Source organism: Bos grunniens, chromosome 15, assembly GCF_055505025.1.
Source record: "Bos grunniens cultivar Pamir isolate PY7600 chromosome 15, Bosgru_T2T1.0, whole genome shotgun sequence".
In the NCBI taxonomy this organism is placed as follows: Eukaryota; Metazoa; Chordata; class Mammalia; order Artiodactyla; family Bovidae; genus Bos; species Bos grunniens.
Genome location: NC_141179.1, coordinates 20815373 through 20831522, shown reverse-complemented (window position 1 = coordinate 20831522; position 16150 = coordinate 20815373). Strand labels below are relative to the sequence as shown.

Sequence of the window (16150 nt, the reverse complement as noted above, 5' to 3'; positions counted from 1 at the left end):
TTCACTTTCACTTTTCACTTTCATGCATTGGAGAAGGAAATGGCAACCCACTCCAGTGTTCTTGCCTGGAGAATCCCAGGGACGGGGAAGCCTGGTGGGCTGCTGTCTATGGGGTCGCACAGAGTCGGACACGACTGAAGTGACTTAGCAGCAGCAGCAGAATTGCATTTCAGATGTGTTTTTTTTTTTTTTTTAATTTAAAAAATTATTTATTTTTTTTAAACTTTCTGTTTTGTATCAGAGTATAGCAGGTTAACAATATAGTGATAGTTTCAAGTGAACAAAGAAGGGACTCAGCCATACATATACATGTATCCATTCTCCCCAAACTCCCCTCCCATCCAGGCTGCCATGCTACATTGAGCAGAGAATCCCTGTACTATACAGTAGGTTCTTGTTGGTTATCCATTTAAATATAGCAGTGTATACATGTCCATGCCAAACTCCCTACCTGTCCCTTCCTCCCAGCAATCATAAGTTTGTTCTCTAGGTCTATGAGACCTAGAGAAACCCCATCTATTTAGGAAGAAGAAAGATAGCACGTGCTGCTCAAGATTTGGTTTTTAACTTTGAAGGTCCAGTCAGGTGTCCTTCAAGTTGTTAGTCTCAGGAGGATTCATTCAGGTTATCTAAGTTTAAAAGAAATCCATAATGTCAGAATATTAAGCTTTTAGTTTAGAATGGAGGATATACTTTTTAGTCATGGATTTTATTCCATGTATGAAAGTGAAAGTTGCTCAGTCATGTCTGACTCTTTGCGACCCCATGGACTCTCCATGTAATTCTCCAGGCCAGAATACTGGAGTGGGTATCCTATCCCTTCTCCAGCAGATCTTCCCGACCTAGGGATCAAACCGGGGTCTCCTGCATTTTAGGTGGATTTTTACCAACTGAGCTGTGAGGGAAGCCAGATTCCATGTATAGTATATAACACACTTTTATCACTTAAGTGCCTGGGGGAAAGTTAGTAATCAGGTTATTTGGTGAACCTAAATCAAATACCTTAATTTAATGATTTTGATGGATATTTATAATCCTTGTATTGAAAAACCCAGATAAACAATCTGGTCTCCCACAGTAGAGTTTAGCAGTCTGCTGATAGGAATAGTCAGTCCCACCAGATACTATCCCTCTCTTTTGAAAAGAGCTAGATATGCATGTTTTTCCGTACCAGGTTTCTGACTTGGGTATCTGGGTGGTTTGCAATAGCTTTTCAAGGTGAGAATGAACCCATTTCAGAGAAGGAAAATGTCAGTTTTGAACCTATTGACATCTCCAGTGTAAGAGCAGTTTTAGTAGAGTGTTGGGGGTTGAAGCCAGATTGCGGTAGAGTGGGGGCAGTGATGTGAGGTGCAGCAATAAAGGACAGTAAATACAAACAGTTCCCGAAAGAAATTTGGCTGTGATAAAAAAACTAAGAGGAGGGAAGCATGGGTTTAAAGTGTTCTTTAAAAGATGGAAAATAATTGATTCCTTTATTCACTCTACAAATTTTTGCCTCTTCTGTTTTGGCACTGGGCATAATTGGTGAGGAACATGGATGTGATTGTTGCGTGCTTCACGCAAATAAGTATACTGCCGTGCCTCTCTTTTTTGTGCTTTGTTTTATTGTGTACTGTAGGTACTGTGTTTTTAACAAATTGAAGGTTTGTGGCAGCTAGCATCAAGCAAGTCTGTTAGCACTATTTTTTTCCAACAGCTTTAGCTCACTTCATGTATCTCTATCAGGTTGAGGCTTCTTGCAATATTTCAAACCCTCCAGTAGCAAAATGATTATGACATTCTGAAGGCTCAGATGGTGGTTACCTTTTTTTTTTTTTTTAAACAATAAAGTATTTTTAAGTTTTAGTATATACATTGTTTCTATGGAGAGAATGCTGTTGCACACTTCATACAGTATAGAACAACCATAACCTCTGTATGCACTAGAAAACTGAAAATTTTGTGTAACTTGCTTTGTTGAGGTGGTCTGAAAATGAACCGAAAATGTCTCTGAGATGTGCGTGTATCTGGTAATATAGATAGGCAGGGATGATAAATGATGAAGTGAGAAAATATTTCCTGAGAAAATAGACAATTAAGTCATGTAAAGGGATTTCCAGGTGGCACAATGGTAAAGAATATCCACCTGCTAATGCAGAAGACACAAGAGACATAGGTTCCACCCCTGGGTCAAGAAGATCCCCTGGAGAAGGAAATGGCAACCCACTCCTGTTTTCTTGCCTGGGAAATCCCATGGACAGAGGAGCCTGGGGGGCTACAGTCATGGGATCGCAGACTGGGATATGTCTTAGCATGTGTGCATGCACATACATGCACAAGTCGTTTAAATCAAATAGATTTAAAGCCAAGGTGAAACATTAGCCTTATCATGAAGAAAAGACTCCTTTTTTTCTGGACAGAAGATTTAGCTTCCCCACCCACCCCTCAGTAATTGTTTTTTTTTTTTCTTTAAAGTTTTTTTTCAAGTTTTTTATTTTAATTTTTGGCTGTACTGAGTCTTCCTTACTGTGCACAGGCTTTCTCTAGTTGTGGCACGTGGGGGCTACTCTCCAGGTGTGGTGCCTGGGTTTCTTATCGAGGTGGCTTCTCTTGTTGCAGAGGATGGGCTCCAGGGCATGTGGACTCAGTAGTTGCAGGCTCTAGAGTCATTTAGAGTCAGTTTTTTGGCAGGGGTGAGATTTAATAACCACTTTATTCCATGCACTAGGGACTCTGGAAGGGGCTGGGCTGAGATCAGAGAAGGTACAATCCTAGAGGAAGGAGGGCAAAGAGAAGGACAGAAACCAGGGAAATATGTATTATATAGATGCTCTAATTTTATAGACCACATCTCACCCGCATGTGACCACTGCCCTTCCCAGCACCTCTTCACCCAGATGCTGGGTCACCCTCAGGCTAGAGTCTCTTCCCCAGCCCCCACCCACCCCCCAAAGCTCAGGGCCAAGGTCTCCAGAAAGCTCATGGCGGGGCCCTGGGGCCCTGTCTTGTCTTTGAGGCCTGAGACGCCAGCGGCAGCAGTCTGGTGAGGGGACCTGGCTCTCCGGAATGCCCGGCTCTGGGGGCAGGGTCCAGCCCACACGCAATATGGCCGGGTTGAGGAGGCCTTAGTGCGCCGGGTGCGGTGGTGAGCGCTGGACCAGGCGCTGGGGGTGCCGAGTCCAGCAGGAGGCACGGTGCTTGGGGCCTTGACCAACGAGTTTCGGCCAGGGCAGCCTGGGGCGCAGAGAACTCTGCAGTGCAGGAGAGAGCTGGGTGCTGGTGGCCGGCGGCCAGGATGGCGGTGTGCGCAAAGGCCCCCAGGCAAAGCAGGCACTTGGCGGAATCCGGACAAGTGGCCCCTGACTAGCGCCTCAGCTTCCTGGACTGGGGACAGGGAACCCTGGGGGCTCTACCCGGCTTCCACTGCCTCAGATAGCCCACAGCGAGCTCTACTAGGGCTCAGTAGTTGTGGCCCACCGGCTTAGTTGGCCTCACAGCATGTAGGATCTTCTCCGCCCAAGAATCAAACCTGTGTCCCCTGCTTTGACAGGGGGATTCTTAACCACTGGACAGTGAGGGAAGTTCTCTTTTTTTTAATTTAATTTTTATTTTATATTGGGATATTTGATTTACAGTGTGTTACTTTCAGTGTACAGCAGAGTGGTTCAGTTATACATAAAATATGTCTATTCTTTTCCATATTCTTTTCCAAAGTGGGAATTTTTAGATACCTGCAAACCAGTTACGCAGATTAATAATACATTATATAAAATGGAAATGAAGGAGATTTGAGATGCTTAATATAAAAAACCAGAACATAAATCTTCAGATCAGTTCAGTTGCTCAGTCGTGTCCGACTTTTTGTGACCCCATGAATCACGTCATGCCAGGCCTCCCTGTCCATCACCAACTCTCAGAGTTCACTCAAACTCATGTCCATCGAGTCGGTGGTGCCATCCAGCCATCTCTTCCTCTGTCGTCCCCTTCTCCTCCTGCCCCCAATCCCTCCCAGCATCAGAGTCTTTTCCAGTGAGTCAACTCTTCACATGAGGTGGCCAAAGTATTGGGAGTTTCAGCTTCAGTATCAGTCCTGCCAGGACTGATCTCCTTTAGGATGGACTGGTTGGATGTCCTTGCAGTCCAAGGGACTCTCAAGAGTCTTCTCCAACACCACAGTTCAAAAGCATCAATTCTTCGGCGCTCAGCTTTCTTCACAGTCCAAAAACAATACCCAGTTGTGGATGTGACTGGTGATAGAAGCAAGGTCCGATACTGTAAAGAGCAATATTGCATAGAAACTGGAATGTCAGGTCCATGAATCAAGGCAAATTGGAAGTGGTCAAACAGGAGACGGCAAGAGTAAATGTCGACATTCTAGAAATCAGCAAACTAAAATGGACTGGAATGGGTGAATTTAACTCAGCTGACCATTATATCTACCACTGTGGGCAGAAATCCCTCAGAAGAAATGGAGTAGCCATCATGGTCAACAAGAGAGTCCAAAATGCAGTACTTGGATGCAGTCTCAAAAACGACAGAATGATCTCTGTTTGTTTCCAAGGCAAACCATTCAATATCATAGTGATCCAAGCCTATGCCCCAACCAGTAAAGCTGAAGAAGCTGAAGTTGAATGGTTCTATGAAGACCTACAAGACCTTTTAGAACTAATACCCAAAAAAGATGTCCTTTTCATTATAGGGGACTGGAATGCAAAAGTACGAAGTCAAGAAACACCTGGAGTAACAGGCATATTTGGCCTTGGAGTACGGAATGAAGCAGAGCAAAAAGGCTAATAGAGTTTTGCCAAGAGAACGCACTGGTCATAGCAAACACCCTGTTCCAACAACACAAGAGAAGACTCTACACATGGACATCACCAGATGGTCAACACCAAAATCAGATTGATTATATTCTTTATAGCCAAAGATGGAGAAGCTCTATACAGTTGACAAAAACAAGACTGGGAGCTGACTGTGGCTCAGATCACGGACTCCTTATTGCCAAATTCAGACTTAAATTGAAGAAAGTGGGGAAAACCACTAGACCATTCAGGTATGACCTAAATCAAATCCCTTATGATTATACAGTGGAAGTGAGAAATAGATTTAAGGGGCTAGATCTGATAGAGTGCCGGATGAACTATGGACAGAGGTTCATGACATTGTACAGGAGACAAGGATCAAGACCATCCCCATGGAAAAGAAATGCAAAAAAGCAAAATGGCTGTCTGAGGAGGACTTACAAATAGCTGTGAAAAGAAGAGAAGTGAAAAGCAAAGGAGAAAAGGAATGACATAAGCATCTGAATGCAGAGTTCCAGAGAATAGCAAGGAGAAATGAGAAAGCCTTTGTCAGCGATCAATGCAAAGAAATAGAAGAAAACAACAGAATGGGAAAGACTAGAGATCTCTTCAAGAAAATTAGAGATACCAAGGGAACATAAATCTTAGTGGCATTCAGTTTAATTAACTTGTGCATTCAGATTTCATTAACATTGTCATTTCTGCAGTTGGCTGCATTGCATTGCATTACATTGCCCTGGCTTGCCTCTTGATCAGCACAGAGGGCAGATGGCAAGAGAGTATTAAGAAAAATGAGAAAATTTAAGTGCTGTGAAGAAGTGTTCAATTTAAGTGTTGAAGATAAAAACGTTTGTTTATGTTTGCTTACATTTGTAGAAGAAACACTGAAATGATACAAAAGAAACTAATAAGGTACTTGAAGCTTGGGGGTGTGGTGGAAAAAATGCCTTTTCACTTGTAAACTTACTTAAAAGTATACCTGTAGAAAATATAAAAATTAAATTTAGCAGCAAAGAAAGTAAATACATAGAAGCAAAGAAGAATTCTGATTTTTGATCTTTTCCTCTCCGATCTTTCTTATTATTCATGAGAAAGTTACTTTCCCTGTTTTTGATGCAGTATTTTATTCATTGCAAACATTTGAATTCCCATAAACTATCCATGTAACTATTTCTAAATGTAAAAGAATTTTAGGGTCATAAAGTCTTTTTATTTTGAGTTAATTGTAGGTTCACACACAGTTGTAATAAAAAATGGTAATGAGGTCTGAGTCCTGTGTATCCTCCGAGCCTTCCCTGATGGTAACATCTTGCATGACTTCAGTACAGTATCACAGCTAGGGTGTTGGCGTTGATGCCATCCACTGACCCCATTCAGGTTTCCTCAGTGTTCATGCAGTCATTTGTGTATATGTGTGTATGTATTTGTGCAGTTTTACATGTGTCTAGCTTTGTATGACTACCACAGTTAAGGGACTTGAATAATTCTAGACTTTTTAAAAGCGTATTGATTTTGAATCTAAGGGACATTTTTATAGATTTTTTTCTTTCCCTACAGTGTTTTGGAGCAACACAAGCTGACAAAAGAACAGTGGGAAGAAAGAATACAGAACTGGCATGAAGAACATAGAGGAATGCTAAGGTATTGAGTGGTTATTTTCTTAGTGTTTTTCCTCAAATTAAGGTTTTTTTTAATAACACTTTTATTATATCAGATTATCCCTCAAAGGTTATTAGACTTATATGAATACATGTAAAGCACTAAACTTTAATCCAAAATGTTTTGTAATTTTTTTGATCTTATTTTTATATATGTTAAAATCAGCTTTATTTCAACAGGGAAGATTCTATGATGGAGTACTTGAAGATTGCACAGGATCTAGAAATGTATGGAGTCAACTATTTTGAAATAAAAAATAAGAAAGGAACTGAATTGTGGCTAGGTGTTGATGCTTTGGGTCTGAATATTTATGAACATGATGACAAGTAAGTAAATTAGTTGAATAGTGAATTAGTCTTTATTCAGCAGTCTGTATATGGCTTTAATCTTATGTGTAAAGTTCTCTTGGGGCCTGATTACTCTTAACTGCTGCTCTCTTGCCCCCATATTAAAAGATTAGTTAATATCAGATAGGTTCTCACATAACATACCTGTTTTCTCAACATCTTGTAGTTTCAGAGTTCTACTTCTCAAGAAGTATTGTTATCAAATAGAGTGATTTCACTTCTATTTGAAGTATGCTTCCTGATGTCTTGTGAGTTATATCTGATAACTTAAAATTTATTCTCTCATAGATGAAAAGTGATTACTTAAATGTTTTGCCTGGCCTGTAGGTTGAAATTGAAATTAACATGCATAATCAGCAGCAGTGAGACAATGAATTATAGGTGTATAATTTACTGTATCTTAAAGCACTTTTTGTTTGAACATTTATAAGAATTATTTTGAATGTTTTTAGACATCAATAAAGTAGAATATTGCTGTATCATGCATAGTGAACAGTGGCATTTTATTTTGAAATCGACCCGGAATGTATAACATGTCAGGCTCTTAGAGCACTTTTAAGTAATGATAGCTACAGTTATTTTACACCTTCCTTTTATTTACCATGTCACATGAGCCTCTTAACTCTATGCCAGTAATGCTTTTTTCTAAGATGTTTCTTTTTATTTTGGCTTCAGAACTTTATTTTCATTATTTGCAAGTATCTAATAAAGTACACATTCCTAAGCAAATACAAATTCCAAAAGAGAGTGTTTTACTGATTTTACTCTCCTATTTTTCCATATATTACAAAGCAAGTTAAAATGCTATGTTATTCAGAAGAGAAAATTTTGAAAGTTTTGAATGAAAAACAGAAATGACCTGAAGAGTAAATTTTGTGGATGAAATCTTTTTTTTTCTTCCTTTAAAAATTTTGAAAGAGTTTCCGTTAGAGTACCTGTTGGAAGTGTGACTACAGATAAAGATAGGGAATGTGAAAGAGGGGTGAGCTCAAGATGGGAGGGAATGGGATTAGGGATTCTGGACAGTGGGGACTTTGAACTTAACTGGAATAGGTCAGTTTCTTTTTATAATGAGAATATATTCATCTTAAAGGGTGCTTTTATTTTTTTGAGGTTAACACCTAAAATTGGTTTTCCTTGGAGTGAAATCAGAAATATTTCATTTAATGACAAAAAATTTGTTATAAAGCCGATTGACAAAAAGGCACCTGTAAGTAAAATTTTTTTATTTTTATGTATTAACTCTTTAAATTTCTGCCACTTTGCTATGCTAGCACTTGAAGAACGACAATAATAATAATAGATATTATTGTGTATTCATTGAATTGGTTCTGAGAAGTAGCCCTTTTCAAAGTTTTATTTTAACTGAGATTTAACTATAAAATAGGCAATATTTATTAGGAGATGGTTGGAAACAATCACCATTCCTATTTAAAAAAAGCATGTTTGTGGCTAGAATTAGTGGAGGTAACCTCCTCTACATTAACTTGCTTAGAGAGTATTGCATAATGAACTTTGGATTTTTGTAACTCAAAGCCTTGAACGTAAGAAATCTTTATATTTAAATAGTTTTTTTAATTGCTCTAGTGTCAGGTATACTCTAGTATTTTAGCTCAGTTGTTGAAAACACAAAGATATGGAGAAAATTTCTAGGTTAAAAAGATTAACAGACTTGAAAAAAGGTCCAATTTTGAGATTAATGGCAAAGGCAAAACAAACAAAAAATCTTCCTCTGAGGTGAAGAAATTGATGTTCATAGTTTCTTTGGAGAAGAAAAAAGAATAAATGTCATTTAATACATTGAGAAGATAAGAATGTTAACTTTTCCACAAAACCAGTAGGGAACAAAAGGGTGAGGAACCAGTTTTGTGAAAGTATGGCATAAGGAGTAAAGAAATTCCATGATTTCTAAACTATATGGAATATGACATTAGAATTCATAGGAAAGGTTGAAATTTTGTAGAGATTATTGTGGGAAGAACTATCCTTCATGAAGATTTTAAATTCAGGCTCCTTTATGTTTAGGATTTTGTTTTTTATGCACCTCGTTTGAGAATCAATAAGCGGATTTTGGCCTTATGCATGGGAAACCATGAACTGTACATGCGAAGAAGGAAGCCTGACACTATTGAAGTACAACAGATGAAGGCCCAGGCTAGAGAGGAGAAACATCAGAAGCAGTTGGAAAGGTATGGAGTTTATGGCCTTTCTTTTTCTTAATTTTTGACTGCTGGGTCTTGCAGCACATGGGCACTTCTCTTCTTTTGTTGTGGGACATGGGCTCTAGAGCACCTGGGCTCAGTAGTTGGGGTGCATGGGCTTCTCTAGTTGCAGCACGTGGGTGTGGCTGTCCCAAGGTACGTAGAACCCCAGTTCCCCAGCCAAGTGTCAAACCTGCATCCTGTGCTTTGGAAAGTGGATTCTTTACCACTGGGCCACCAGGCAAGTCCCTGGCCTTTCATTTTTAATTGATACCAGTAGGTTATCTAAAATTTAAGAATCCTCATCAGTTTCTATAGTATACTCTAAATTTACATTTTTACATTATATTCATTTAATACCATGATGTATGGTTGACCAAAAAATTTGTCCAGGTTTTTCCAGAAGGTGTTATGTATTAAAATTGAATGACAGCATGTGTTATCACTGTCCTCTTTTAAAGTGAGTGTGTATAATTTTCAAGTTAGAAATCTTTGATAGATATTTCTGAGAAAATATCTTTTTGAGACTTCACAGATATGCTTTTCCCGTATTGTGCTTGCTTTTTACTGACAGACTTTGGTGTGGACATAGTATGAAATTTCAAGTTTGTTTTGCTTGTGACTTGTGTGTCTTCATTTTTCAGGGTAGGAATATGCTGAATATTTTCTTTGAAACGGTGTCAGTGACGTGACGTGAGTAGTCACTATTCAGAGTTTAGTAACTCTGGCACTCCCTGTCAGTGACACTGATCTTTTAAACCAGGGTTCACTTAGACTTTCGAAAAAGATGTTAAATATATTAAATAAAGACTTCTGAAACGTAAAAGTATTGAATAAGTTCCTCGTTTACCTTGGAACCACATTATTGGCTCCAGCACTCATAATTCCCAAATCTGATTCTATACTAATTTAGACTTTATGCTTTATTTGAAAAAATTTAGAGACCAAATTCGGAGAAGGCAATGGCACCCCACTCCAGTACTCTTGCCTGGAAAATCCATGGACAGAGGAGCCTGGTGGGCTGTAGTCCATGGGGTCGCTAAGAGTCGGGAACGACTGAACGACTTCACTTTCACTTTTCACTTTCATGCATTGGAGAAGGAAATGGCAACCCACTCCAGTGTTCTTGCCTGGAGAATCCCAGGGACGGGGAAGCCTGGTGGCCTGCTGTCTCTGGGGTCCCACAGAGTCAGACACGACTGAAGCGACTTAGCAGCAGCAGCAGCAGCAGAGACCAAATTAAAGTTAACATCTATTGAGGAAATCATTGTAAAATAACACAATAATCTTAAGAGTAGAGTAGGTCCTAAAGAAAACAAAATTGAGGACCCCTAACCATATACATAAAAACATTGTGTTGGAAATAACATGATTTGAATCCAGTAATTAAATCAGCCCTCTGCCAGAAATAGTTTTGCCACCTATATTTTTGGTCATTGTATTAGATACATTTTTTTTTCTTAAATGTTCTGTGTAATTCAGATATTTTATTAATTCACATTGTTTCACTCAAGTTGTCTGCCTTAGAGAAGTTAGTTCAGTTCAATTGCTCCGTCATGTTGGACTCTTTGCAACCCCTTGGACTGCAGCACGCCAGGCCTCCCTGTCCATCACCAACTCCCAGAGTTTACTCAAACTCATGTCCATTGAGTCGGTGATGCCATCCAATCATCTCATCCTCTGTCGTCCCCTTCTGCTCCTGCCTTCAGTCTTTACCAGCATCCAGGTCTTTTCAAATGAGTCAGTTCTTCGCATCAGGTGGCCAAAGTATTGGAGTTTCAGCATCAGCCCTTCCAATGAATATTCAGGACTGATTTCCTTTGGGATGGACTGGTTGGATCACCTAGCAGTCCAAAGGACTCTGAAGAGTCTTTTCCAATACCACAGTTCAAAAACATCAATTCTTTACTGCTCAGCTTTCTTTACTGTCCAACTGACACATCCATATGTGACTACTGGAAAAACCATAGCCTTCACTAGATACACCTTTGTTGGCAAAGTAATGTCTCTGCTTTTTAATATGCTGTCTAGGTTGGTCATAACTTTTCTTCCAAAGAGCAAGTATCTTTTAATTTCATGGCTGCAGTCACCATCTGCAGTGATTTTGGAGCCCCCCAAAATGAAGTCTGTCACTGTTTCCCAGTCTATTTGCCAAGAAGTGATGGGACCAGATGCCATGATCTTAGTTTTCTGAATGTTGAGTTTTAAGCCAACTTTTTCACTCTCCTCTTTCACTTTCATCAAGACTCTTTTTAGTTCCTCTTCACTGTCTGCCATAAGGGTGGTGTCATCTGCATATCTGAGGTTATTGATATTTCTCCCGGCAATCTTGATTCCAGCTTGTGCTTCCTCCAGCCCAGCGTTTCTCATGATGTACTCTGCATATAAGTTAAATAAGCAGGGTGACAATATACAGCCTTGACGTACTCCTTTTCCTGTTTGGAATCAGTCTGTTGTTCATGTCCATTTCTAACTGTTGATTCCTGACCTGAATACAGATTTTTCAAGAAAAGTCAACTGCTTCATAAAACATGTTTTAAACAGGCATGAAACTGTCCTGTAATTCCTGACCCCACCATTAAAGATGCTAAGTTGGAATGTTACTTTGATCTCTGTCATTTTTTACTGGTCTCATGTGGCTTAGGATTACATTGTAGTTCTTGATTTACTTTTCATTGAAGGATAATTACAATATTGTGTTGGTTTCTGCCATACATCAGCATGGATCAGCCATAGGTATACATACGTCTCCTCCCTCTTGAACCTCCTTCCCAACTCCCACTCCATCCTACCCCTCTAGCTTGCAACTAGTTTTAGTTGCAAACCCAGTTTTAGTTCCCTGAGTTATATAACAAATTCCCCGACTGGCTGGCTATTTTGCGTATGTTAATGTGTGTTTCTGTTCTGTGCTTCTCTCCATTCATCCCACCCTCTCCTCCTCATATTCATCTCACCCTCTTATATTCATCTCTCCCTCTCCTTCCACCCACTGTGTCCATAAGTCTATGTTTACATATCCATTGCTACTGGGCAAATAGGTTCATTAGAACCATCTTGCTAGGTTCAATATATGCCTTAACATAGGATATTTGTTCTTCTCTTCTGACTGACTTCACTCTGTGTAATAGGCTCTAGATTTATTCACCCCATTAGCACTGACTCAAATGCATCCCTTTTATGGCTGAGTAATATTCCATTGTGTATATGTACCAGAGCTTCTTCATCCATTCATGGACATCTAGGTTGCTTCCATGTCTTAGCTATTATAGATAGTGCTTCAGTGAACATTAGGGTACATGTGTCTTTTCAGTTACAGTTTTCTCAGGGTATATGCGTAGTGGTGGGATTGTTGGGTCATATGGTAGTTTTAGTCCTAGGTTTTTAGGGAATCTCCTTACTGTCTTCCATAGTGGCTGCATCGGTTTACATTCCACCTAACAGTGCACCAACATGTCATGTCCCTTTTCTCCACACCTTCTTCAGCTCTTATTGTTTGAAGATTTTTTTTGATGATGGCCATTCTGACAGGTGTAAGGGGATACTGTAGTTTTCATTTGCATTTCTCTAATAATGAGTGGCTGACTTTATTTTTCTGGGCTCCAAAATCACTGCAGATGGTTATTGCAGCAATGAAATTAAAAGAGGCTTACTGCTTGAAAGGAAAGTTATGACCAACCTAGACAGCACATTAAACACACATTACTTTGCCAACAAAGGTCCGTCTAGTCAAGGCTACGGTTTTTCCAGTGGTCATGTATGGATGTGAGAGTTGGACCGTGAAGAAAGCTGAGTGCCGAAGAATTGATGCTTTTGAACTGTGGTGTTGGAGAAGACTCTTGAGAGTCCCTTGGACTGCAAGGAGATCCCACCAGTCCATCCTAAAGGAGATCAGTCCTGGGTGTTCATTGGAGTGACTGATGTTGAAGCTGAAACTCCAATACTTTGGCCACCTGATGCGGAGAGCTGACTCATTGGAAAAGACCCTGATGCTGGGAGGGACTGGGGGCAGGAGGAGAAGGGGACGACAGAGGATGAGATGGCTGGATGGCATCACCGACACAATGGACATAGGTTTAGGTGGATTTCAAAAGTTAGATGTACAGGGAGGCCTGCCGGCTGCGGTTCATGGGGTTCAAAGAGTCGGACACTACTGAGTGACTGAACTGAACTGAACAATGAGTGATTTTGAGCATCTTTTCGTGTGTTTATTAGCTATCTGTATGTCTTCCTTGGAGAACTGTTTAGGTCTTTTGCCCACTGTTGGACTGAGTTATTTGCTTTTCTATTATTGAGTTGCATAAGCTGCTTATGTATTTTGGAAATTAATCCTTTGTCAGTTTCATTTGCTATATTTTCTCCCATTCTGAGGGTTGTCTTTTCACCTTGTTTATAGTTTCTTTTGCTGTACAAAGCTTTTAAGTTTAATTAGGTCTTGCTTGTTTGTTTTTGTTGTTCTTTCTATTACTCTAGGAGGAGACTCATACAGGATCTTCTTGTGATTTGTATAATAAAGTGTTCTGCCTATGCTTTCCTCTTAAGAGTTTTACAGCTTCTGGTCTTACATTTAGGTCTTTAGTCCGGTTTGAGCTAATCTTTGTATATCATGTTAGGAAGTGTTCTAGTTTGGTTCTTTCACATGTAGCTGTCCAGTTTTCCTAGCATCACTTATTGGAGAGACTATCTTTGCCTCAGTGAATATTCTTGCCTCCTATGTCAAAGATAAGGGTTTATCGCTGGCCTTTCTGTCTTGTTTCATTGGTGTATATTTCTGTTTTTGTGCCAGTACCATACTTCCTTGATGATTGTAGCTTTGTAGTATGCTCTGAAGTCAGGAACATTAATTTCCTCCAGCTGCGTTTTTCTTTCTCAAGATTGCTTTGGCTGTTTGGGGTCTTTTGTGTTTCCATACGAATTGTGAGATTTTTTTGTTCTAGTTCTGTGAAAAATGCCATTGGTGATTTGATAGGTTCACATTGAATCTGTAGATTGCATTTGGTAGTTTAGTCATTTTCACAATATTGATTCTTCTAGTGCAGGAAAGTAGAATATCTCTCCATCTGTTTATGTTGACTTTGTTTTCTTTCATCAGTGTCTTATAGTTTTCTATGTATAGCTCTGTTTCCTTAGGTTGATTTATTCCTATGTATTGTGTTCTCTTTGTTGCAGTGATAAATGGGATTGATTCTTTCTCTTTCTGACTTTTTGTTGTTAGTGCATAGAAATGCAAGTAGTTTTTGTGTATTGATTTGGTATCCTGTGATTAGCTCTAGTAATTTTCTGATGGTATTTTTAGGGTTTTCTATGTATAGTAGTATCATGTCATCTGCAAACAGTGAGAGTTTTACTGTTTATTTCCAGTCTGGATTCTTTTTGTTTTCTTTAACTCTCTGATTGTCATAGCTAGGACTTCGAAATTATGTTGAATAATAGTGGCGAGAATGGGCACCCTTGTCTTGTTTCTGATATTAGAGGGGATGCTTTCAGGTTTTCACCATTGAGAATAATGTTTGCTGTGGGTTTATCATTTATGGCCTTTATTATGTTGAGGTAGATTCCTTCCATGCCCATTTTTTAAAGAGTTTTATCATAAATGGGTTCTGAATTTTTTTCAAAAGCTTCTTCTGCGTCTATTGAGAAGATCTTATGATTTTTATCTCTCAGTTTGTTAATATGGTGTATCACATTGATTGATTTGCTTATACTGAAGAATCCTTGCATCCCTGGGATCATGGTGTGTGATCTTTTTTTCTTTTTCCCCAAATAAGTTTCACATATTTTTTACTGAGCCTCATAGCCAGCTAGCAAGGAAACAAGAAACATTAGGAGCCATGCATTCCATCTCTCTCATAAGTTTAGACAGTTGTGATGTTCCAACTGTGATTTGGCTGGTTAATCTGCAGATGGTCTTAACACACAGCATGTGTTCCACTTTATATGTGACACTTCTTATAGACCCAGCTTGGTTTTTCTCCAGTGTCTTCTCTTGGAATTGTCCCTGATCTTACTAGTCTTTGTTTGAATCCATTGAGGAATGGGACAATTCTGCTTTTGTTTCTTGGCTAGGAATTGCTTGACCCTGAGAGTCTTGTGAGACGACATCATGGGAAGCAAACTCAACCACACATAGGATGGTGGAGAAAAGAAAAGTGCATGTATATTCTTTATAATGTGTTGTTGAATTCTGTTTGCTAGAAGTTTCTTGAGGATTTCTGCATCTTGTTCATCAGTGATATTGGCCTGTAATTTTCTTTTTTTGTGATGTCTTTTTCTGATTTTGATATCAGGGTGATGGTGGTCTCGTAAAATGAATTTGGAGGTATTCCTTCCTCTGCAATTTTTTTGAAAAAGTTTCAGATGGATAGGCACTAGCTCTTCTCTAAATGTTTAATAGATTTCACCTGTGAAGCCATCTGAACTTTTGTTTGTAGGGAGATTTTTGATCAGTTTTCAGTTTAGTGCTTATAATGGCCTTGTTCATAGTTTCTATTTTTTCCTGGTTCAGTCTTGGAAGGTTGAACTTTTCTAAAAATCTGTCCGTTTCTTCCAGGTTGTTCATTTTATTGGCATATAGTTTCTTGTAATAGTCTCTTCTGATTCTTTGTATTTCTGCATTGTCTGTTGTAGCCTGTCCTTTTTCATTTCTAATTTTGTTGATTTGATTTTTCTCCCTTTTTTCTTGAGTCTGGCTAATGGTTTGTCCGTTTTATCTCCTTAAAGAATCAGCTTTTAGTTTTATTACTTGTTACTATTGTTTCCTTCATTTCTTCTTCATTTATTTCTGCTCTGATCTTGTTGATTTCTTTACTTCTACGAATTTTGGGGTTTTATTGTTCTCCTTTTTCAGTTGTTTTAGGTGTAAAGTTAGTTGTCTATTCGATGTTTTTGTTTCCTGAGATAGGATTGTATTGCTATAAACTTCCCTCTTAGAACTGTTTTTGCTGCAGCCCATAGGTTTTTGGTTGTCGTGTTTTTGTTGTCATTTGTTTCCAGGAATGGTTGATTTCTCATTTTACTTCGTCAGCAACCTGTTCATTTTTAAGAAATGTGTTTAATTTCCATGTATGTGTGTTTTGCAGTTGTTTTTTGTTTCCTTGTAATTGATATCTAGTCTCATATTCTTATGGTGAGAAAAGATGCTTGATGTGATTTCCATTTTTTT

At 39.0% G+C, this 16150-nt stretch overlaps 2 protein-coding genes across 4 annotated transcripts in view; one reads left to right on the top strand and one right to left on the bottom strand.

The window, feature by feature from the left end:
• The window catches only part of RDX (radixin), a 106951-nt gene that overhangs the window by 31593 nt on the left and 59208 nt on the right, over window positions 1-16150 (top strand). For all 3 annotated transcript variants that reach the window (XM_086339107.1, XM_086339106.1, XM_086339105.1), the window contains 4 exons: window positions 6342-6425; window positions 6623-6769; window positions 7904-8000; window positions 8816-8979. In XM_086339107.1, coding sequence (XP_086195233.1) covers window positions 6342-6425; window positions 6623-6769; window positions 7904-8000; window positions 8816-8979 — 492 coding nt within the window. The remainder of the gene's footprint in view (window positions 1-6341; window positions 6426-6622; window positions 6770-7903; window positions 8001-8815; window positions 8980-16150) is intronic.
• On the bottom strand, window positions 14795-15319 carry LOC147357404 (large ribosomal subunit protein eL39-like). Its single transcript, XM_086339108.1, has one exon. It carries the CDS (start codon window positions 15091-15093, stop codon window positions 14938-14940), a length of 156 nt encoding a protein of 51 aa, XP_086195234.1. The 5' UTR covers window positions 15094-15319; the 3' UTR covers window positions 14795-14937.